At 41.9% G+C, this 23,335-nt stretch overlaps 1 protein-coding gene across 2 annotated transcripts in view; it reads left to right on the top strand.

Moving 5' to 3' along the window:
- Positions 1-23,335, top strand: part of Parn (poly(A)-specific ribonuclease) — a 139,429-nt gene that overhangs the window by 43,254 nt on the left and 72,840 nt on the right. For both annotated transcript variants that reach the window (XM_040730776.1, XM_040730775.1), the window contains exons 19-21: positions 9,425-9,480; positions 10,416-10,502; positions 13,931-14,005. In XM_040730776.1, the coding sequence (XP_040586710.1) occupies positions 9,425-9,480; positions 10,416-10,502; positions 13,931-14,005 (218 nt within the window). The remainder of the gene's footprint in view (positions 1-9,424; positions 9,481-10,415; positions 10,503-13,930; positions 14,006-23,335) is intronic.

The raw sequence follows: 23,335 nt of genomic DNA, 5'->3' as shown, positions 1-23,335 counted from the left end.
ATGCTGTGAAGCAGTTTGTGTTGTACATGTGGTGGGAGAGGGCCAGGAGAGGGGCTGGCAGAAGAGAGAGGGCTTGGTTAGTCCTGGAAGCTTTGCTTCTGGCCTCTTCTCTGCCCCATAGAGGCCAAGGATCATCACTGAGCATGGAAAAACCTTACCCCTCCCCCCTTTTCAGAATAGGGAGCTACTGCTAATTCTCTTCCTGTCCTCTAGACCTCAGAGAATCCAGCAAGCTGAGTGGGCAGTGGTAAGCATCATTTTAGTCAGGAGGTCGACACTCAGGTTTTTTCTTTTTCTTTTCTCTCTCTCTTTTTTTTAACAGATTAAAGAAAAAAAATACCCTCAGTTTCTCAAACACTGCCATTTACTGAATTTCCAATTTTTCTGTTCTGTTCTTGGTGTCTTTTGCATTTACTAATGGAGATCAATATTTTCCATTTTTCAATTGATTAAACTACTGTTTAAGTTTACAAGTTAAAAACATACAGGCTGCACAGACGGCTCAACAGTTGAAAACACTTGCTGCTCTTGCAGAGGATCCAGGTTTAGTTTCCAGCATCCATGCAGTGGCCCTCTTCTGGCCTTCTTAGGAACTAGGCATGACATGGTGCTCATACATGCACATAAAATTAAATAATCATATATATGTATATATCCACATGTATATATGTGAACCCATGAGGACCTATGAGGAAGAGGAGAAAGTGTACGCACACACACACACACACACACATACACACTCATGAAATTATGGGAAGCCTAGTGGTCAGCGTTGAATAGTGAGCCTTTGGCCTTTGCTGCCTTGTCGGGTAGGTCTTGTGGAAACCCACCCCACTTAGGTGTCTTGTCAGTATCTACCTCTACAGTGCCATGTTCTTTCCAGAGCTGAGCAGAAGTAGGTTCCTCTTTTGTTTTTAAAGAAAGGGATGGAGTCTTACTGTATTGTCCAAATTAGACACAAACCCCTGCCTCTGGCGGTTCTTTTGCTGTGGCTCCCCAGACAGCTGTGGTTACAGACTCTTGTCACACTGCCTTGCTTGCCAGCTGTTATTACCACCTCCCGCTGCTCCTCCTCCTCTTTGGTTCTCACTATGTGCTGGCTGTCCTGGAACTCCCTGTGTACAACAGGCCCTTGGACTCTCAATGCTCTGCTTGCTTTAAAGACGCACAGCGCCACAACTGGTTAGTTAGTTTGTCTTTTATTTTAGATTGTGAGCCACCCAGAGTGGAATCTGGGACTGAACTTTCATCCTCTGCAAGAGCAGCAAATGACCTTAACCACTGAACCATGCCCTCTCTGTCCCCCAGCTACTTCTTCCAGTGATTTCCAGTATGCCTTACTCTTTCTCCCTGTGCCATACTGGAATGTCTCCTATTTAGCAGAAAATAGAAAACTATTTCCTTTTCTTTTCTAACCAAACTCATTCTTTCCTTCCAGTTTTCCAGTGCAGAATTTTGCAGTTATTATGTTTCCATGCCAACTGTGTCTAAGCCCACCTGCTGGGTCTTGTTATTTAGTCTTGCCTAAGTTTTCAGCCCTCCAGCCTCAGTAGATGTGCCACAGTATGCATCTGAAGGCCAGAGACAGCTTGCTGGAGTTTTTGCCTTCCACTGTGTGGGTCCTGAGGATTGAACTTAGGTCTGCAGGCTTGGCAGCAAACCTGTTACTCTCTGAATTGTCTCACTGGACCTACATGCATCTTTTATTGTCACACCTCTGTGGTTCTGTGGACATTGTTGCATGCAGTGTTAGTACTGGTATTATTTCGTAACCTGTTTTGGGCCGGTAGAGAATGACTCAGGTGCAGATAAGCCATAGTTCAAGGGAAGCTGTTGAGTCCTCAGAGCCCTCAGTGCCCTCCTCTGGATGGGATGGGGGCAGGGAATCCTTGTCTGAAATCTGTTGGATGGAGAATTTTGATGAAGGTTATGGGTGTCAATTCTGTGCTGTGTGGATTAGGGATTTTCTTCAGTGTGCCTTAGTGGCTATAACTTAATTTGTGGCCAATGCATAAAAATATGTTTGGCTTTTGCTAGTGAGTTGTCAAATATTTCTCTCTCTCAAAATGAGAATGAAGCCAGGTGCAACCTCTAATCTCCAAGCACTTGGGAGGCTGAGGCAGGAGGATAATGAGTTCAAAGCCAGCTTGGGCTATATAGTAATACTATATTTCAACTACAGAATAACAGAGAACAAACAAACTGTGAGAGTGACAGTTATGAAGTAAACGATAATTTTCCCTGAATTATCTCTTTCAGAGAACCTAGTTGTAGTAGCTTGTCACCTCAGTCATTTAACTCACTCTGTGCTGTTCCAGGCTCCAGTGAGGGAGGCATCCGCCCACTTGGGGCCTTTCCTGTACAGTCTGCCCACGTGTGGAACCATGTTCTCTGGGAACTCACCTCCTCACTCAGGGAGGGCCCGGCCCAGTTAGGGCGGCAGGAGGCCTCAGTCTCAGAACTTCCCAGGGACCGGGGAGGGATGAGCACTGGGCAGCAGTGGTATAAGGAGGTGGAAGCTGCTGGGAGAGTTTTCTTAGGTTCATCTCCACAGCCACTCAGCTACAGCATCAGAGTTACCTCACAGTCGTGAGGCTCCTTTTAGAGCCCCAGTACCAAGTCACGTACAGATCTGGTTTCTATGTTCCTCCTGCTTGTGGAGCTGTTTCGTCTTCTCCAGCCCAGAGATGAAGACAGAGGCAGTGGGAAAGGTGACAAGTGCTCTTAATAATTCATTTGAAAGTGGCTTCTTTTAAAGAGCTGAGAAAGCAGATCTCATAGTCAAGATTAACTTGGCATTTTCAGAAGAGATTTGACTGTTTTACCTGAGGATAAACGTTTCTTAGTTAGAGTTAGGGTTTGTGTTGTTGTGAAGAGACACCATGACCACGGCAACTCTTTTTTCTTTCTGAGACAAGGTTTTTATGTGTATCCCTGACTGTCCTGGAACTCACTCTGTAGACCAGGCTAGCCTCAAACTCACAGAAATGGGCCTCTTCTGTCTCCTGAGTGCTAGGATTAAGAGTATACCACTATCACCCAGCAACCACAGCAACTCTTATAAAGTAATACATTTAACTGGGGTGGCTCAGTTATAGTTCAGAGGTTCAGTCCATTATTACCATGGTGGGGCATGGTGGTGTGCAGGCAGACATGGTGCTGGAGAAGTAGCTGAGAGTCCTACATCTTGATAGGCAGACAGCAGGAAGTGAACTGAGACACTGGGCAGTGTCTTGAGCATATGTGAGACCCCAAAGCCCACCTCCTCAGCACACACTTCCTCCCACAAGACCACACCTATCTCTTAATAGTGCCACTCCCTTTGGGGACCATTTTCTTTCAAACCACTGCATTTCACTCCCTGATCCCCAAACGCTTGTAGCCATATCGTAATGCAAAAACACATTCAGTCCAACTTGAAAGGGTCCCATAGTCTATAATAGTCTCAAATGCACTTCAAAGTTCAAATTCCAAAGTCTCTTCTGAGACTCATGCAGTTTTTAACTCTAATTCTCTTGTAAAATCAAAATAAAAAACCAGACCACATACTTCTAACACATAATGGCACAGGATATACATTACCATTCCAAATGTAGGGAAGGGAGCATAGTGAGAAATACTGGATTAAAATAAGACCGAAAACCAGCCGGGCAAGCTTTTAAACTCTGCATCTCCTCTGTCAAAACGCTCTTCAGATCTCCAACTCCTTTCAGCTTTGTTGACTGCAACACACTTCCCTCTTGGGCTGATTCCAGTCACTGTTAGCAGCTCTCCTTAATCCCATGGCAGTAGCATCTCCCGCATCTAGGGGGTCTCCAAGGCAATCCAGGCTTCAACTTCACAACTTCATACTATGGCCTCTCTGAGTTTTCATTCAGGGATACCCTTGATACATGCCTGGCCTCAGTGGCTTTTCTTAGACTCTGAGGCAAATTCCATATCCCCTTTCTTCTATCCTTAACTCTGGAATCGTGTGGCTGAAGCTGCTGTTTGATGGGGCTGGAAATGGTTCTCATGTTCAACTGCATCATCGCCTGCTTTCTGTTTTCCATCACTGCCAAGCCTGGCTGTCATGGAATTTGCTCTATAGACCAGGCTGTCCTCAAACTCAGAGATTCTCCTGCTTCTGCTTTCTGAGTACTGGGATTGAAGGTGTGCCCCACCAGCTCTAAGATTTTATTTAGTTCCTTTTCACAAGTTGGAAATTTAGCTAAGTAGTATCTTGCCCTGAGGTTACCACTCCCTTTATTCCATTTCTTAATCCATTTATCTCCTTGAACACAGGACTTAGCTCCATTCTACTTCTTGGTGCTCTGTTTCTCTTCAAAGTTTGCATAATGTAATTTATCCTGCTTGGCTTGATGGTTTTCATTATAAATCTTTCTAAGCATGAACACTAATAACCACATGACAGTCTATACTAGGTTGTTTTGAGATTTCCTCTGCCAACGGCATTAATCAAAAACTTTTCATGTTAGCCTCAGGCAAACTTTTTGGACAAGGGCAAAAAGCAACCACATTCTCCACCAAAATATCACAAGGCAACACACTAAAATTTATTACAGTTTCAGAGAGGAGGGTTATAGCAGGTGGATAGGAATAGCTTTTTATTCTTCCAGAAAATGTTCTTCCCAAAACTTCTCACTCAAAAGCTCTTTTTAAGATTTCTCCTTAAAAGTTCTCTCTAATAATTTTCCTTCTATAAGCTCTCTGTTAAATTCTCGTTCAAAAGTTCTCCTTATAAATTCTCCTAGAGTTCTTTCTAAATATTCTTTAGAAGTCCAAAAAATTCCTGAAAATTCCCTCAAAGTCCCTTCTAAAGTCTCCAAAACTTCCTGCTAAAGTTCTCCTAGATCCCACAATGCTTCTAGTTTTTATATCCACAGGCATATGTAAGAACTCTCTGACAATAGGGCATGCATATTTCTCAGAACCAGGAAGGTGGGTAGGATCTTGAGAAAATCTGGCACCTCACGTCTTCCCACTGAAAGTGACTTGCAAAACACCCTGGCAAGCTTAAGTCTCAGGGGGGACACGATTTGCTACACGTGCTGTTAACTGATTAAAGGGGTCTTCTCAGCACTGTATCAAAGGGAAAAGCTAAGGCTCTGTAGTGTGATGTGTGGAGGCTACAGCTCTTGCTGCTGATGCCCCAATGAGAAGGAATTTTTTCTCTAGGGCCAATTTGAGAATACAAAGCACCCAGTATATATTCTATATGCAGCAAAATTCATAGTAACAAATACTCTGGAGTTGGTACCTAGAATAATAATTGCTACTTGTGTAATAAATGACAAAGGCTCGCAGCATCTTACCCTTTTTCAGTTTATTAAAAAAAAAGTGTGTAAATCTCTCTCCTTGGGCAGCATAAACTATGGATAAATACAAGTCTGAAGATGACTTAAAGTAGAATAATTGATTAATACACTATTGGGGTTATTTGGAATGAATCCCACTATGGTAAAGGGGAGTGCTATAGCTTCACAAGGTTTCTACAGAGATGACAGAGACTATTCAAAAGGCAAGGCTTTGCAAGTGGGGTTTCCTCCAGTGGAATGCATGATGATCTCATTGGGTCAGCCTAGTGATTTTTGTCAATTGAGATCTCATTGTATGATCCCTGTGGCTTGTAGCAAAAATTCTTCTCTGGAACCTGGTGAGCCATCCCTCCACAGTTCAAATTATCAGCACCACTGTCTTCCATGCTCCTACTAGCATGACGCATAAAGCAGTGCTTAAAACATTCCACTGCTTTCCTACTCCAAAGTACCAAAGTCCATATTTCTCCAAACAAAAACATGGTCAGGCCTGTCACAGTAGTACCCAGTCCCTGGTACCAACGTCTCTTTTAGTTAGGGTTTCTTTTGCTATGAAGAGACACCATGACAACAGCAACTCTTATAAGGGAAAACATTTAACTGAGATGGCAGCTTACAGCTCAGAGGTTCAGTCCATTATTACCATGGCAGCGTGCAGGCAGACATGGTGCTGGAGAAGTAGCTGAGAGTCCTACATCCTGATAGGCAGACAGCAGGAAGTGAACTGAGACACTGGGCAGTGTCTTGAGCATAAGTGAGACCTCAAACCCTGCCATCACATTGACACACTTTCTCCAACAAGATCATACCAACTCTAACAAAGCCATACCTAAAAGTGCTACTCCGTTTAGGGGGGCATTTTCTTACAAACCAAGTTTCATTACTTTAAAAAAAAAAAAACACTTATTTACTTTTAACCTTTGTGCCAGAAGAGGGCACCAGATCTCATTACAGATGGTTTCGAGCCACCATGTGTTTGCTGGGAGTTGAACTCAAGACCTCTGGAAGAGCAGCCAGTGCTCTTAACCTCTGAGCCATCTCTCCAGCTTCTCCTTACTTTTATTTTTATTAGTAAATTTTGTTCTTTGACAGTTTTGTACATGTATATAGTACATTATGGTTGTTATTTCCTCACTCCCTGCCAGTTTTTCTTCTTTCCTGCAATTTCTGTATCCATGACTTTGTTTTGTTTTGTGCTCCAGAGTTTAACTAGGACTCTTCCAGTCACCTTGGACCAACCATTAAAGCCTGGTTTGCTCACCAGTGGCTGTATAGCTGGGGTTTACACTTTCTCCTTTAGTTGCTGGTAGTTTAGAAGTAAGTTGTAGGGATTCTATGTCTATTTCCTATCCATACTTGACTGTACTGCACCCTGATGTGTGCCCAGTGCCAGTAGGTGAAGTTGCGAGTTCACGATCGACATCCTGTATCCTGTTTAGGAGTTAAGTTCTGCAGCCCTTTGCCCTGTCCTCTGGCTCTATATGTACCTTGTGTGTGTGTGGTACTCAGAGTTCAAAAGAGGGCATCAGATTCCCTTGAACTAGAGTTCCCAGCAGTTGTTAGCCACGGTATGGCTGCTGGGAATCAAGGCAAGAGCAGTCAGTGCTCTTAATCTCTGAGCTGCTCCCCAGCCCCAATTCATAGTTTTCAAACATTTATTATTACTGTCACCTGTCCATGCTGTATTTGTGAGTGTTTTTGCCATGGCATGTTTGTGAAGAATGTCTTTGGGGTGTCGTTTCTCCCCTCCTTTAAACAGGTTTTGGAGAATCAGACACAGGCTGCCAGGCTTATGTGGCAAACACCTTTACCTGTGGAGCCATCTTGTTGGTCTGAAGTGATAATCTTTCTTTTAATTTTATCTTCAGATTTGGGGAGACTATCTAAATTTACTAAGGGAGAAGTGGAAACTATACAAAATATAAAACTGCCCCCTCCTTGAGCCTTGAAACATGGCAGGCTCTGGGCGGTGGGGATAATGACAGCTGCCCAGTCAGGCAGATCTGCTCTGCTGCATGCTTGCGTCCTGTCTCTTCTGACACTGTGAGGCACATTGATGCCTTTGGGGGCGCCGTTTACATAAGCAGAATAGGAGATCTGGACTATGTGAGCTAAAAAGAAATTTGATTTCTTAGCTGTAGGACCTGGTTCATTGTGGAGGCCATACAAGTTCTCCCAGGCACCAACTGCTGTGAGCTCCTTTTCTGACAGTGGCAAGACAGAGTTGTTCTGCTGATGGCTCATCTGTGAGCTAATTGCACCCTGCTTGGCTTTGGATGCCTGGTAATAATGTGCCTTAATTGCAGGTCACTGAAGCCAAACTAATTGCTTGTTGGGCACTTAGATTGCCTTTTTAATTTGATGCATAATGGTTCTTTTAACAGAAGTACACAATATATTGTTATCCAAGTAGAACTCATTAGTATCATCCTAGACACAACAGAAAGCCTGATTTTGTTCATAATTTACTACTATAGGAAAATGGAAAGACATTGCAGACAGATGTAATTAACAAGTACTGTTTTTTAAGTGTGCCTTTGTATCCATTTTAGAAACTATACATAAAATGCTTGCTATGGGCCAGGCGGTGGTGGCTCATGCCTTTAACCCCAGTACTCAGGAGGCAGAGACAGGCAGATCTCTATGAGTTCGAGGCCAGTGTGGTCTACAAAGCAAGTTCCAGGACAGGCTCCAAAGCTACACAGAGAAACCCTGTCTGGAAAAACCAAAAAAAGAAAAAAACAATGCTTGCTATGCTTTTTGTTTGTGTGATGGCCATGTGTGTGGGGTGTATGGCCAGGCGAGTGAGGGTGCCTGTGTACTAGTGGAAGCCAGAGGATGATACTGGATACCATCCTTTATCAGTCTCCACCCGGTCCCCTGAGACAGTCTCTCTTGTTGGCAGCCAGCAAACCCCAGTGATCCCCTAGTCCCATAGTGTTGGTGTTATAGGAGTGTGCAGGCACAACCTGGCTTTATCCGTGGATGCTGGGGATTTGAACTCAGGTTTTCAGGCTTGCATAGCAAATATTCTTATCCATTGAGCCATCTCCCTAGCCCCATGAGAACTTTCTTTATCAAGGATTGTTTTGTTTTGTGCTTCAGATATATTTTACATGGCAGTAATAATGTGGGCATTTGAGACAGTCATTTATTTCATTCTGTGGGATTTACCTTACATCTAGTGACTTTGTATTTCGTTAAAAAAAAAAAAAGCTGGTTGTTGGTAGCACACACCTTTAATCCCAGCACTCGGGAGGCAGAGGCAGGCGGATCTCTGAGTTTAAGGCCAGCCTGGTCTACAGAGCGAGTTCTAGGACAGCCTCCAAAACAATACAGAGAAACCCTGTCTCGAAAAACCAAATAACCAACCAACCAAACAAATAAATGAATAAAATAAAAATAAATGAATGTCATCCTCCCTTCACAAATATGACTGTGTAGGAATCTTTTCATATGTTGGTGAAGAGTTAATACTTGTTTTCTTGTTGTTTCTTTGGACTAACTAGTAGAACAGTGCTCTGCACAGGATTTCCTTTCAACTTTTCATTAACGGTTTCATTAATCTAGTTGGTATTTTTTGAGAAACTACTGAGGGCCTGAAACTATTGTAGGTGTTGGAGATACCACAATTTGTATTTTTATCTTTATGATAAATATTTATCTTAAGAGGAAAAAAATCTCTAAAGTGAATTTTAATAATCCTAATTTTTTTTTTAGAAATAGAGTTAGTGTGTTTGTTACTTTTCTATTTCTGTGACAAAACTCCATGACCTAGGCAACTTATAGAAGAAAGCATTTAACTGGGCTAATGTTTTCAGAGGGTTTGAGTCCATGGTGGTGGAACAGAGGTGTGGTGGTCGGAATGTGCACATGGGGAGGAGAGAGCATGTGGCGATGGCATGGGTCTTTCTTCCCCGAGACCAGTTCTTAACCCTCAAACATTTCCAAAGCTGAGGACCATATAATCAAACAGGAGCCCAGGGAGGCCATTCTCAACCAAGCCACCACAGTAACAAGTAGCTTCTACTAAAATTTTAACACATTCTTCTTCTTTTTTTAATTAAGGAAATTAGTTATGTGAATATTTGTTTTTCTTTTGGTAGGTTATTTCTTATGAGGGTCATGGACATTCCATATTTAAACTTGGAAGGGCCAGACTGTAAGTATATTTTGGTCTCCTCATTGCATCTCTAGTTATCAGAGTCTGAAAGGGTTACCAGGGAAAAGAGTGCTGACAGAGAGCTCTTACTTGAAGATGGCCAGTGGTTTATGGTTGGTATGGGTTGCATACTTAAAAGTTCACGAAACCCTTGAGCTTTTATTACATTTTCTAGGCTACATGTAAACATATCTCATAGCCTAGAAAAAAATATATATATTCATATTTTCATCCCCCAAATGAATCATTTCCAATACATATTTAAAAAAATATGCTGTCTTTATCAGTTGTTAAATTTTCTGTTTTTTAGTTACTTATGTGTATATTTAAATTTAGCAATTTAATTTTTTTTAATTGCTGTCAATCAAATTGTTGTGGATTATCTGACACATAAGAATATCCTGCTAATGCCTGGGTATGGCAGTGTACACTTGGAATCCCAGCACTTGGGAGCAGAGGCAAGACCACTGTATTTTTGTGTCAGCCATTTCTATGTAGTGGTAAGAAGTCTAATGATCTTCTTAGGAGTTGTTTGGTAACCATGAAACATCTGTAATAATCCCTCAGGTACTATGGGCTAATTTAATTAAAGAATCTGTGCTTGCCAATATGGTGATGTACACTTATAACCCTAACATTTTGTGGGCTGAGGTAATCAAAAATCTCTGACTTGCCTTGGTCCCTTGCCAGAAGGCAGCCTTGTCCACCTTGTTCACTGCTTAGGCTAGACTATTGGACAGAGGGTCGCAGGGCAGATCCTCTTGCTTAGCCCTCCCAGTACTAGCACTTGGAGCACGCTCCTCTATGCCACCTTTATATGGAGGTCTGGAGGCCAAACATGGGCTTGTGTGTCAAGTCTTACTACCCAAGCTATTTCTCTAGCAATAATGTGATCCCTTTTCAACTGCTGCTCTTTTGTCACTTTTTGTCTGTAGTACAGCCTAAACGTGATCATGTTCTCCACGTGACATTCCCCAAAGAATGGAAAACCAGCGACCTTTACCAGCTCTTCAGCGCCTTCGGTGAGTACAAAAAAGTTGTGATGACTGTTTTAAGGTTCGACCTTCTCTTGGTGTATAGGTGGTCAGAAGGAGATGGTGTATAAGACTTCCAAGTCCATACGTAGGGTTAATTTCAGTCACAGAATTGTCCTGGGATCAGAAGTGCATTGTGTAACCCTTGCTGACAGAGTACATGGACCATCACTATGTCTGCCCTTACTGCTGATAAGGGAAAACAAACCTCAACCAGGGTAAATCATTGTTAAGATTAAATTCAGAAAGAATGTTTTATACTGACAAGCAGTCTCTACATGAGGCTAATAATGAAAGCAGCAAACACAGATGTCTGAGCAGACCAAGACTCCAGGTGTGTGTAAGGTAGGCTGTGGAGGCACATACCTTTAATCCTGTCAGGAGGCAGAGGCAGGCAGATCTCTGTGAGTTTGAGGCCAGCCTGGTCTACAGAGCGAGTTCTAGGACAGGCTCTAAAAGAATACAGAGAAACCCTATTTTGAAAAGCCAAAAAAAAAAAAAGGATAGGAAATAGGATCTTGTATAATTAACACTATTTTTAAAAACAGCATAGAGAAAGCAGAAGGAAATGAAGGGAAGGAAGATATATTCAGTAATCACCACTGGATTTTATTATTATTCATTAAAAATCTGTATTTTTTTTTGCCTGTATTTCTATATTATATTAGCACCATGTGTGTCCAGTGCCCCAGAGGTCAGAAGAGGGCGTCAGATCCTCTTGATACTGCAGTTGTGAGCCTCCATGTGGGTGCGGGGGAATTGAACCCAGGTCTTCTGAAAGAACAGTCAGTACTCTTAATGGCAGAGCCATCTCTCCAGCCACACCACTGAGTATTAAAAATACCCCACATCACCTCTTCAGTTAAAAGCAAACCTAGAATCCTTTATGTGAAAGCAGGTGTATTTCTAGAAAGTCATCTGGTAGATGACCTCTGCCCTTGGAAATCCTACCCCACTTTCTAATTTAGCTGCAGATAGAGGAAGGCACCGGCCCCAGGCTCATCTCCTTCGGAAGTGCTGGCTATTTTCATATGTTCTGATCCTATATAGTCAGGCTTTAAGTGCTAAAGTAAGAAAATGCTGCATCTAGGCATTTTTATTTCATCTCAGTTTATTTAACTAAAACAACTCTTATGTATTTTTCGTTTTTTTGTTGGTGGATAATTCCATAAAAATATATTTGATGGTAAAAGTCTAAAACCACAGCTTTAGAATGACTTTTCTGACTGTCTAGAAGTTCAGTGAGCTTGGTGGGTATGATAGGACAGAAACAGGAGGATCTCTGTGAGTTCTAAGTCAGTCTGGTCTACAGAGCTAGCTCCAGAACAGCCAGGATTAGATAGAGAAACCCTACCTTTTAAAAAGATCATTGAGAGGTATGGGCTTTGGATCTAGTTAACTTTGGTGTGTGATTTTTACTTTTTCAAGTTCTTTACAATAACATTTCAGTAAGTAAAACAAACATTAACAATGTGACCTTGGGCAAGTGTTCTCTCATCAGAAACAACACTAATTGTAGTAGCAATAAGAGCATCTTTGTGACCTGGGCATGACACTAGGATGGAAAGAGTTGGCCCTGGAAGGTGCTCAGCACTGTGGCAGCAACTACTATTCAGAAGTTGACGAGCACTGTGTATCTAAAGAGGCAGCTGCCCCACTAGGCATAGAGGTGGCCAGCCTACTGGCAGGGAAGTGAGTGTGTCGTCTTACTTGGAAACTGCAAGTGAGAGATTTTGTGCTGTTTTGTTTTCCTTGATTGTGAAACTAAATGGTTTTTTAAAAATTCCCAGTCTTAGAAGAATGAACTTTTCTTTTATTGCTAAATTCCAGTGCTGTTTAGCCATTGTTAAAGTCTGGAACTCTGTATATTCCCAAGGACATTGATGGCAGAACTGCAAATTCTCCTATGCAGGCTCCAGGGCTCTGCCCTGGGTGTCCTTTCTGCTTAGACATACTGTTTGCTCCAGGGTAGTGCTTTTTGCTACTGTTTCTCTCTGACAGTGTCTGTCTTGGTTTTTTTCTCTTCAAAGCCTTAGTCTTTTAAATTACAGGTGTGTGTGTCTGTGTGTGTTTGTGTGTGCTCACACACATTTGTGTGTGCACACACACGTGTGTGTGTGATGGATTGCATGTGGAAGTCAGAGGACAACTTGTAGGAATCAACTCTCTTCCTACCATATGGATTTTGGAAATGTAAGTTTGGCTGCAACACCTTTATCCAGGGAGCCATCAATAGCTTTCCCCTCTCTGCATTCTTCTTTTCCTCATCCTCCACTCTCATTTCCTGGACTGATTTCAACACTGAATTTTCCTTCTGTCTGTTGGTTATCACATTCCCTTCAAATTCAAAATCAGCATTCATATTCAAAGTCTGTGCCTTTGGAGCAGCCTACTTTTGGTTGCCGTTGGAAGCTCACCGCAGCCTGGTGTGTTCTGGGTTAGGTTCTGTCTTGGCCCAGAACTCTTTCTATTAGTTTGGAGTCACAGCCTTGTTGCTGTCAGGGTCCCCAGGCAGCACAGGGCATCTCAGAATGGGGGAGGAACACAGGCCCTTGTGCGCCTGGCTGCCAGGCTCTTCCTCTTCTTGTGCGGCCGGCAGTGCTCCCATGAGGGGCACCACCCTGGATGAGCTCACTGATCCTGTCACTCCCCAAAGCCCCACTGCTAAATATCATGAGTCAATTATACTTCCATTTATGTTTCCAATGTCTCAATACCTGAGATTAGTGTCCACTTGGGGGAAAAGCAAAATATCCAAACCATAGCAGTCTGTAAAATGAAGTAGTTACAACAATTTTAATTGTATGTGCTCTCTCTCTCTCTCTCTCTCTCTCTCTCTCTCTCTCTCTCTCTCTCTCTCTCTCTCTCTCTCTCTCTCTCTCTCCTCCCCGTCTCTCTTCCTCTCCCTCCATCTCTTTCTCTCTTTCCCTCTCTGTCACACACACACACACACACACACACACACACACACACACACACACACACACACACACACACACACAGAGGCTCCTCATAGACCATTGGGGAGGCCAGTGGAGGAGCTGGACCACCCTGCTGTGGTTCAGGATCTCTCACTGAACATGACGCTGTCCTAGTCTGGCTGGCCAATGACTTTCTGAGATCCTCCTGTTTCCAGCACCCAGTACTGGATATATGGGCCTGGCCTTTTTTATTTGGATGCTGGGGTTTGAACTTAGGACTCTGTGCTATGCACTAAACCATCTCCTGGCCTCTTGAACTTTTAACAGAAATAAGTATTGGATTGAAGTTTTCAGTAAGCTAACCAGTGCTGAGGTCTCCAGTCTTACACCAGCACTTCATCCCTCTTGACTCTACTGAAATACACCAAACTGAGTCTGTTGTGTGGATCTCTAAATGCTAAGACACTCACTTTGTTTTTAATTCACCATTAACAGGTAACATCCAGATATCTTGGATTGATGACACATCAGCCTTCGTTTCTCTCAGCCAGCCAGAACAAGTACAAATTGGTTAGTGTCCTAGTTTTGTGTGCTAATGTGGTGGGGGTTCACCTTCAGTTTGAAAGCTGTGGTTTCAGGCAGCTAGTTCACTGGCATTGATGCTTGGTTAATTTTGAGCTTGCCAGTGAGATAAAGGAAAAAAATTAGTAAGTGCATCATACAGAGGAGAAGGATTGTTGATTCATTATTCTAAAGATACAAGACTCCATGTAGTATCATGTGACTGAATGTGGAGTTGAAAATTTGGCAATAGAGCAAGGCTTTTGAGCACGCAATGACTGAAAACCAAATGCAGTGAACTGGAGGCAGTGCTTGTCCATGTTGGCCATGGCTTCACCCCAGCTTTCATTCTGAGCACACAGCACGTGTGTCTGATGCTGCACACACCCTCTGTCAACTGCCTGAAATACCTTGGATTCCAGATTGGCATATGTTCTGATTGCAGTGTTTTAATGTACTTACAGTTTCCTGCTGTGCAGGAGCATAATGATTTAATTATGGGAATCAAGGAGGTCACACTTTTCTTGCTGTCATTCCTTAGCACCCATCAAATTAATTAATACAGCTTTGGGTTGTATTGTGTTAGACAAGCACGTTCACCTCATTAGAATATAAATTGCTTTTGTCTTTAACAAATGACAAATTATATGTATACCAAAATGGGTTTTTTTGTTATATATATATTTTTAAACAGTCTCACAATGTAGACCAGGCTGGCCTTGAACTCACAGAGCCTGTCTGTACTTCCCAGGTGCTGGGATTAAAACTCTGGCTACCAAAGAGTTGTTTTAATTTAGTTTTTTAATGACTTATTATCAGTAAATGTTTGATCAGTCTACCTATTTAAAATTTTTATTATTTTATTTGATTTGGTGTGGTTTTTTTGGTTTTGTTGGTTTTGGTTTTTGAGACAGGAGTTTTCTGTGTAGCTTTGAAGCCTGTCCTGGAACTCACTCTGTAGAACAGGCTGGCTTCAAACTCACAGAGATCCACCTGCCTCTGCCTCCTGAGTGTTGGGAATAAAGGCACGAGCCACCACTGCCCAGCATTTTTGTTTGTTTGTTTGTTTTTATTTTACTGTTTATTTTATTTGTATGGGTGTTTGGTGTTTTGCTATCATGTATTTCTGTTCACCACGTATGTGCCTAGTATCTGTGGAGGCCAGAAGAGGACACTGGATCCCATGCGACTGGGATTGGACCCTGAAGCAGTAGCTATTTGTGCTGTGTCGTTTTGAGACAGGGCTTCTTTATGTAGCCCTGCCTGTCCTTGTTGTGAGCCACCATGAGGGTTCTGAGAATGGAACCCAGAAGAGCAGTGCGCTTCTAACCACTCAGCCATCTCTCCAGCTCATCGCTGCTTTACACGCCTGTTTGTCATGGGTATATCATACAGTTTCTCAGGTAGACAGGATTGCACTAGGAGGAGTTCAAGAACCCCGTGTTAGATGTAACACTTGGTCTGTTTCCTCACTTGCCTCTACTGTGTTCCTGTCCTAGTGTGCCTTTTTCTGAAACAAATTGTAGATGTACTTTGAGAATTTGAAATAGCAAATTGAAGGGCGGTAGGTGGGGTAGCACCTCTTAAACTTTCGTCAGCCTTTTATCTGTGATTAGCTGTGATTTCTCCATGTAGTTAAACTCTATCAGGTGTTCTTTCTACACGCAAAGTGAATGACATTGCATTTGCTTCTAAATAGGTTTCTGAAAAGATGAATCACATCTTTTGATCCTTAAAAATTTTGACATTAATTCTATTACCTTTCTTAGCACTTGTTTATTCAGTTTTTTCTTTTCTTTCTTTTTATTTGCCTGCTTGTGTGTCTGTGTACCACACCTATGAGCCTAGTGACTTTGAAGGCTAGAAGAGGGCATCAGGTTCCCCGGGACTGGAGTTTCAGGCGTGTGGGAGCCACCGTGTAAGTGTTGAGAGTTGAGCCTGGGTCCTCTCCAAGAGCATCTTGTTCTCTTAACCCTGGAGCTCTCATGTCTTCAGCTTCTAAGTATTCTATCTTAAGGCAAAAAGGTTTTTGAATGAAAAAATTGAGCATGTGTTCTTAAGTTACATATGTAATTGGATTTCAAGCACCTTGATAATACTCATTTTAAAGATGTGACCATTTTTGAGTGATGTGTCCACTTTTTATTTCAAGTGCCAAATGCTGCCTTAATGCCATTTTGATGCTGTAATGCTTTAAATTTTTGAATGTCTACAAATATGCAAATTTTAGATTGAAATATTTTGATATTTCTCTTTAATTTTCAATATCTCGGGAATATAGGATTTGTTACAAAGGTAAAAGCTTAGACTCCTGTCAGTATTTCAATCATGTGCAGTGTGTGATGCCAACATGCTATTTAACCTGCTGAGTTCTGTTTATCTCTGTATGATAAGCAAGATAGTGTGGACTTGTTTGGGCTGTTGTGAACACTGACATTTACTGTTAAGAGAAGCTTTTTCTTGCTAGCCGCTTTGGTATATCCCCTGCCAGCCGCCTGGGCTCTGCCGCTTTCTAGTCCCCAAATAAACACACAAGACGCTGTATTAATTATGAAGCTGTTGGCCTTGCTTGTTTCTTACTGGCTAGCTCTGACTTAAGTAATTACCCCATAATTGTTAATCTAAGTATGTCTCTTACCAGAGAATAGTCCGGGCTCCTACCCCATGGCGTTACATGTTGACTCTCTTGTGTTTCTCCGTCCCAGAATCCTCCTGGACTCCTAACCCCACCTATCTAGATTCCTATTGGCCAACAGTAATTTATTGACATATACACAGGACTTCCCCAACATCTCCTCTTTTCTGTTTAAACAAAAAGAAAGGTCTTAACTTTAACATAGTCAAATTGTATATGACAGAACAGTTATCAAGTAAGAACACAGTTACAACATTTTGTCTAGTAACATTTAGCAAGATCTAAAGAAAATATCATCCATCCCATCCTTGTGAGTCCAAAGTCCTATATGTAGCTTATCTTTTATCATAACTAAGGAAAACTATAATTATAACTATCTGTCTTCAACTCCATCAAAGACCACAGAAGGATAATATATAATCACTAGGATTGACAGAGACATCTTACTGCCTGGACAGTCACCCGAAGTTCCTCTGTAATGTTGGGGCATCCATCTTCAGCCCATAGGCCACAATGTGTCTGGAACACTTCTCAGCAAAGCAGGAAATTTCAAACTGTCCATCTGCATTGGCAGTCTGTCAGTCATTTTTCTGTGTCCTGCAGAAAGTCTCGTAGACTCTTCCATGAAGTAGGAACCCTGTAAGACTGAGTTCAGCAGTCACTTTCCTGTGGGTCCTGCATGTCCAGATTATACAACAGCAGTCAAACAGTCTAAGCAAGAGCAGTTTCTTGCCCAAATGGCTAATCTTGCCATGTTGAAAGCAAACTCCATAACAAGTTTCTTCGATGCCCATCTTCCTCTCAGACATAATTGGTGCTGCCAGGAGCAGACATTTCTCATTGTCAAGAAAAACCCTAAACCATTTTAAATGCCATTTTCTGAAGGTCTTTGAAAGGTTTGAAGACTGTCTATCTATCTCAAATATATTTCTGTATATCTAGAAAACCTAACTAACCTAACTATAAATTCTATTATCATTAACTATCTATAGTCTGTATTCAATTATGCATTACATTTTAAAAGATCAGTATAAGCACAATACTTAATCAAGAGGAGAAATATACACATCACAAAATTGACCTTGAATTTGTATCAATAAATGAAAAACAATACCCATACCATAATTCCCCTTTTTACCATTAAAAAGAGATTGGTTGTGATCATTAACCAATTATAAACAATCCCATTTAAATGAAAACAAAGATTTATAAACAAGATGGGAATTGGGACGTCGTTCATTCCAAACTGCTTCCTGCTGGAAGGGGCGCTGTCCACACCATGGGGATTATGACAAAACTCAGAAACCTGTATAAGTCCATATTTTCGGGGTCTGTAAAGCTGCATCATCTTAGCTGTTTCGATTATTGGAACACCTGGTCCACTGCTTCCGGGGTCTTGGTTCGTTGAACCACAGAAGTCTGGAAGGAATCCTCAGCCTTTCATTTTCTGTGGAAACATAAATAAAAACTCCTTTTCCAAGTAACATATCCTTACACTTAAATTTTGAAGTCAAGGCATTTTTAAAAGATAGAAGTTGGATTAATTCAGCAGCATTTATAATCAAGTGTACTTTAGCAGCAGTTCCTTCCTGAGCAAGCAAAAAACTGAAAAACACAATAGCGTACAGTATCCAGACTCTCTGTGTATTTTCCATCTTTACGTGGCTTATTTATTTATCTATTATTACTTTATTTCTTTCACTTTTATTTATTTTTCTCTGAGACAGGGTTTCTCTTTGGAAACCTGCCTGCCTCTGCCTCTGGAGCAATCCTACCGGCATGCGCCACCACAACGCCGGCTTTTGTATTTATTTACCACTTTGTCGTTTCAGTTTCTCTCTCAATCTCACATATATTTTTAAACACACTGTAAACCTTTAGAAGTTTTTCTTTATCCAAGTCTGACTTTACTGTAAATCTTTATGTTTTTCTGGCCACGTGTCTTATCTGTAAAACTGCGGCTGTTTTAAACTGCCGTTTCAAGATGGCGGGCGTAAGCGTGACTCCAGTTTACCGCCTCAGTTCATGCTGACCTCCAGCAAAAGCTGCCACTTCCAGCTGTACGTACACCCCTTTCAATCGGTAGCAGAGTCTCTTAAAACAACCTTGCTGTTTTTTTTTTTTTCTTTTTATGCTGAGTCAGGAAGACTCCGGTAAATGAGCCACGTGAATCTCGGCTTGTCGATAGCAAAACAGAGCACGTCTGAGAAAATGCTGCTACCAAAATCTGTGCTTCTCTCTGTTCTTCTGTTTCTAAAATTCTTTTAAATCTTTTGTTATTTTGCGTGGAAATTCATGATCCCACTCCTGATCACCATTTTGTTAAGAGAAGCTTTTTCTTGCTAGCCGCTTTGGTATATCCCCTGCCAGCCGCCTGGGCTCTGCCGCTTTCTAGTCCCCAAATAAACACACAAGACGCTGTATTAATTATGAAGCTGTTGGCCTTGCTTGTTTCTTACTGGCTAGCTCTGACTTAAGTAATTACCCCATAATTGTTAATCTAAGTATGTCTCTTACCAGAGAATAGTCCGGGCTCCTACCCCATGGCGTTACATGTTGACTCTCTTGTGTTTCTCCGTCCCAGAATCCTCCTGGACTCCTAACCCCACCTATCTAGATTCCTATTGGCCAACAGTAATTTATTGACATATACACAGGACTTCCCCAACAATTTACTAGCTTGGTGAGCTTGTATTCTGACTACTTGATAGCAGTGAAATTTTAGTGTACAGTGTTCTTCAGAAACACATCACAGCAAAGATCATATTGGATGTGGGCATAAAGGAGACTGCCTGTTGTATATTTTCATTTTTGCTTGGACAGATGCTTTTACTCTCCATTCCTCTACTCTTCTGACAGATGACTTATAATGCAAAGAGTTCAGCTTATGTGATGATGCCTTCAGGGGGAATCAGGGACCCAAGATGCATTCTGTAGTGAGGCTGCAGCATTAACAGGAGGAAAGCAAGGAGAACTCTGACTGCAGTGTGGCTACACCCACTCTCGGTGTGCTTTCTGCATCAGTGACTGGAAGTAAGGAATGTCCAGGCTGTTTGTTGGCTGACTCGGGGACTGATGGTAGCCCAGTCATTTGTCAGCATGTATCCTTGGGTGAGTCGCATAAACTCTTGGGCCACAGCTTTCCAGTCTGTGACAGGGTCATGATCATAGTCCCTGCTCAGGTGGCTGCAAAGATGCATTGAGGTCAACACTAAATTCCCAGCAGAGTCCTGACAAATGGTTGTGGGTTGTTAAGATGTCTAATTCTGGTCCTTTCTGTCGACACTAGGGATGAGACTGTGTGAACGTGTTTTGAAGTCTACAGAGCACCAGCTAGTGTTATCGCACTAAAAAGACAGCATAATTTGGTCATCCATGTATGTGATTTATCAGTGTTTCTTTTATACTATTTTTGATGTCAAATAATGATCATTCCTTGACTTACTTGAAAATTCATTGAAGTAACTTTTTGAAAAATGATTTATTCTATTTTGTGTGTATGTTTACTGTGTTATCTGGAAAAAGCCAGAGGAGGAAGTTGGATCCCCTGGAAATGGAGTTACACATGGTTGTGAGTGACCTGACTGAGAATTAGGAACCTGGGTCCTCTGGAAGAGCAGTGTGAGCCCTTTGCCTTTGAGTCGCCTCTCGCCCTTGAGCAGCAGCCTTTGTGTCACTTGGTTTTGAAAAGGGTGTCTCTGTGGAGCCCTGACCATCCTGGATCTTGCTGTGTATGACAGGCTTGTCTTGAACTCATAGAGATCTTCTTTCCTCTGCGTCCTGGGTGCTGGAGTTAAAACCACACCCTGCTCTGGTAGTAACTTTTATTTAGTAATACCAACGTCAGTAGTTATGTGTCAGAGTGATATGTAGCCATGTGTTTTTGACTGGTTGTGTTGCCTCCCTGAGGGCAGTTACCGGATCCATCTTGTTTACCACTGAATCCTTTGGGCCCAGTGTTCACTATAGCATGAGTAAAATAATGGGCTTGTACAGGAAGCAAAGGAACTAGGCTAAAAGGAAGTTATGACATTTGCTTTTGCCCTCCTAGATCAAGTAGATGTTTGTTATTTTTTATTCATTATTCATTATTTATTTAATGATAGTAGGAATGGAGGCCAGGGTCTCATGCTCTACCACTGAGTTACAGCCAAAACCCTTTTTAAAGTTTGTTTTGGGACAGGGCCTTGGTACGCTGCCTAGGCAGGCCTTGATCCCACTCTTTCCCCCTTAGCCTCCCAGCAGGTTATAGGTATGTGCCACTAAGGCCAGTGACAATCTTTGAAGACACTGTTGTCTCCTTTGCCTGCATAAGACACTTTTCTACAAAGTCCCCGGCATTTCGACTGTGCACCTCTGAGCATAGCTTCCTTCACTGGAACTTACTCAAGCTAACCCTCTGCAGACTTGGGCTGCTCTGACTTCCCTGCCTCAGCTCTGTAGTGTCACTTGTGGCTGTTTGTTTCAGCTTTCTTTGCAGAACCAGGACATTGGCCCCACCCCTGTGCCTCTTTTCCTCAGTGTTCCCTTACTCTCTTAAAGAGGTAGTATGCTCTGAGAGTGAGAATTTACCCATGTGGACCACAGGGGCCATTGTGCTCATAGTGGCTGTCTGAACCTGGCCAATATTATGGGATGGGAGCAGTGATACACATGCTGTCATGAACTGGTGATACCTTTTGTACTTGATAGATAGATCTCATGTCTGTTTTTCTCTTTCTGATTTCTAAAACTGTGTGAATGCTTCATTAAAGGACACTTTGAAGTTTGTTTCTCATAGTATTGATTCTAATGAAAAAGGAACGTGGGGTTATCTAAATTTTCTACAGATCCTGTTAATGTTACTTTAAACAAATTATACAAGCATTTCAGCGGAAACGGGACCTGTCAGATCAATAAAGTAGCAATGAAAAAAATCATTAAATGCCTATTTATATAGCAACCCATAATGGCTTCTTTGGCTCTTATACAAATTATTTTTTATTTACATTCACTGAGTTCCATTTAAGCCGACAACTGTCTTTTTCTTTAGGCATCACTAATTCTAATCAGTGCTTGAAAAGTCTTTTGGCCTATTGAAAATGAAAATTCTCTTCCTACAGGAAACTGTATACTAATTATTAAAGCTCTGTGTGTGTGTGTGTGTGTGTGTGTGTGTGTGTGTGTGTGTGTGTGTATGCATGCATGTTGGTGTCTCCTATCTTGCTTTCTACTTTATTTTTTTGATAGGTTCTCTCTCACTGAACTTGGACCTTACTGAATTGGCTGGGCTGGCTGGCTCTAAGGATCCTCTTGTTTCTAGTTCATGAGTGCTAGGATTGTTGTCGTCCCCTCTCCCCCATAGCCACAGTTTCTGAGAGCTCATGAGTACAAGGCCACGCCACTTCTAGAAAGCATTTCATAGCAGCACCTTCACTCTCTGTCTATTACATTCAGTTGATCTCATCTACAGAGATGTGCCCTCAGTAGTGACATTGACTGTCACCCATCTCAAACAGCATCTGTTTTGTGACAGTCTGTGTAGCCCAGGCTATCCTCTCCTGCCTCAGCCTCAGAGGTTTGCAGGAACATGCTGCTACATGTGGCTCCGTATTTTCATAGCACTTTAAATACTAACTGGGTTTGACTTTGGGTGTGGGTTTTGAGTCTTTTTTTTTTTTTTTTTTTTTTTTTGGTTTGGTGGTGGTGTTTGTTCTGATGATGGTGGGGATGACACCCAGGCCGTCAGCACTGAACCTCTCCCTCAGACTAACCTCACTTTGTTATGTTATGTATTTTTAGATTTTATGTGTTATTATTGTATGTATTGTGTGTGTACACTTGCTGAAGATACATGTGAAGGTCAGAGGACAAGTTCATGGAGCAAATTCTCTGTTTACTATCTTGTGTAGCTTCTGGAGTTCAAACTCAGGTTGCCAGGTTTGCAGGGCAAGTTCCTTTCTGAGTCATCTCACCAGTCCTGGAATTTGCTTTTTTGTCATTTCTTATGCTGTTGTTGTTTGCCTAGAAGTTTCTTTGGATGGGTGTGTTGTATTTGTGTGTGATTGTAAGGAAATAACTTACTTAGCACTCTCTCTTGAATGTTTAAGTTATTCTATTTTATTAGCACTTTAGTAAGTGTCTGTACTTCGGTTTTTGTCCAGATCTTTGACCATTTTCCAATTCTGAAGAAATGGCTCTGAGTTTGTGGTGACGATCTGAAACAAAGCAACTAATTTCCTTTCCATATTGTTGTTCCTTTGTGGTCCCTGAGCATTGTTTGTGTTGAGTGGATGATTTGCCCGAGTAACACTTCCAGATCCTTGTCCTCACAAAATGCCATCACTTGTTTATTCATCAAACAGTTAAGACTACATAAAAAAAAGCAAAGACAAAGCTACCTAGTTCTATTCAGTTAGCAAAATGATAAAAAGTAATGCGTTTCCTTTTGATTGCTGTGTGTGATATCTAAGTGTTGTATGTATAATATCTTACTCTTTGCTTACATGCTATGTACTTTTACTTCTATATATTTTGAAGCAGTTTTGTGGATCTGAGGCTGTCCTCACACTCTGTATGGACTCCAGGATGGTTGTAAACTTGTGCTCCTCCACCTCACGGCACATGCTGCTGTGCATGGTGTATGTGAACTGTCGGACACAGGACTTTGTGTGCGCTACCTCGTATTCTATGGGTGAAGCTTCATCCCAACCCGCCGTATGCCT

This window comes from Mesocricetus auratus, unplaced genomic scaffold, assembly GCF_017639785.1.
Source record: "Mesocricetus auratus isolate SY011 unplaced genomic scaffold, BCM_Maur_2.0 Super-Scaffold_100024, whole genome shotgun sequence".
Lineage (NCBI taxonomy): Eukaryota > Metazoa > Chordata > Mammalia > Rodentia > Cricetidae > Mesocricetus > Mesocricetus auratus.
This window is presented reverse-complemented; position numbering and strand designations above follow the sequence as displayed.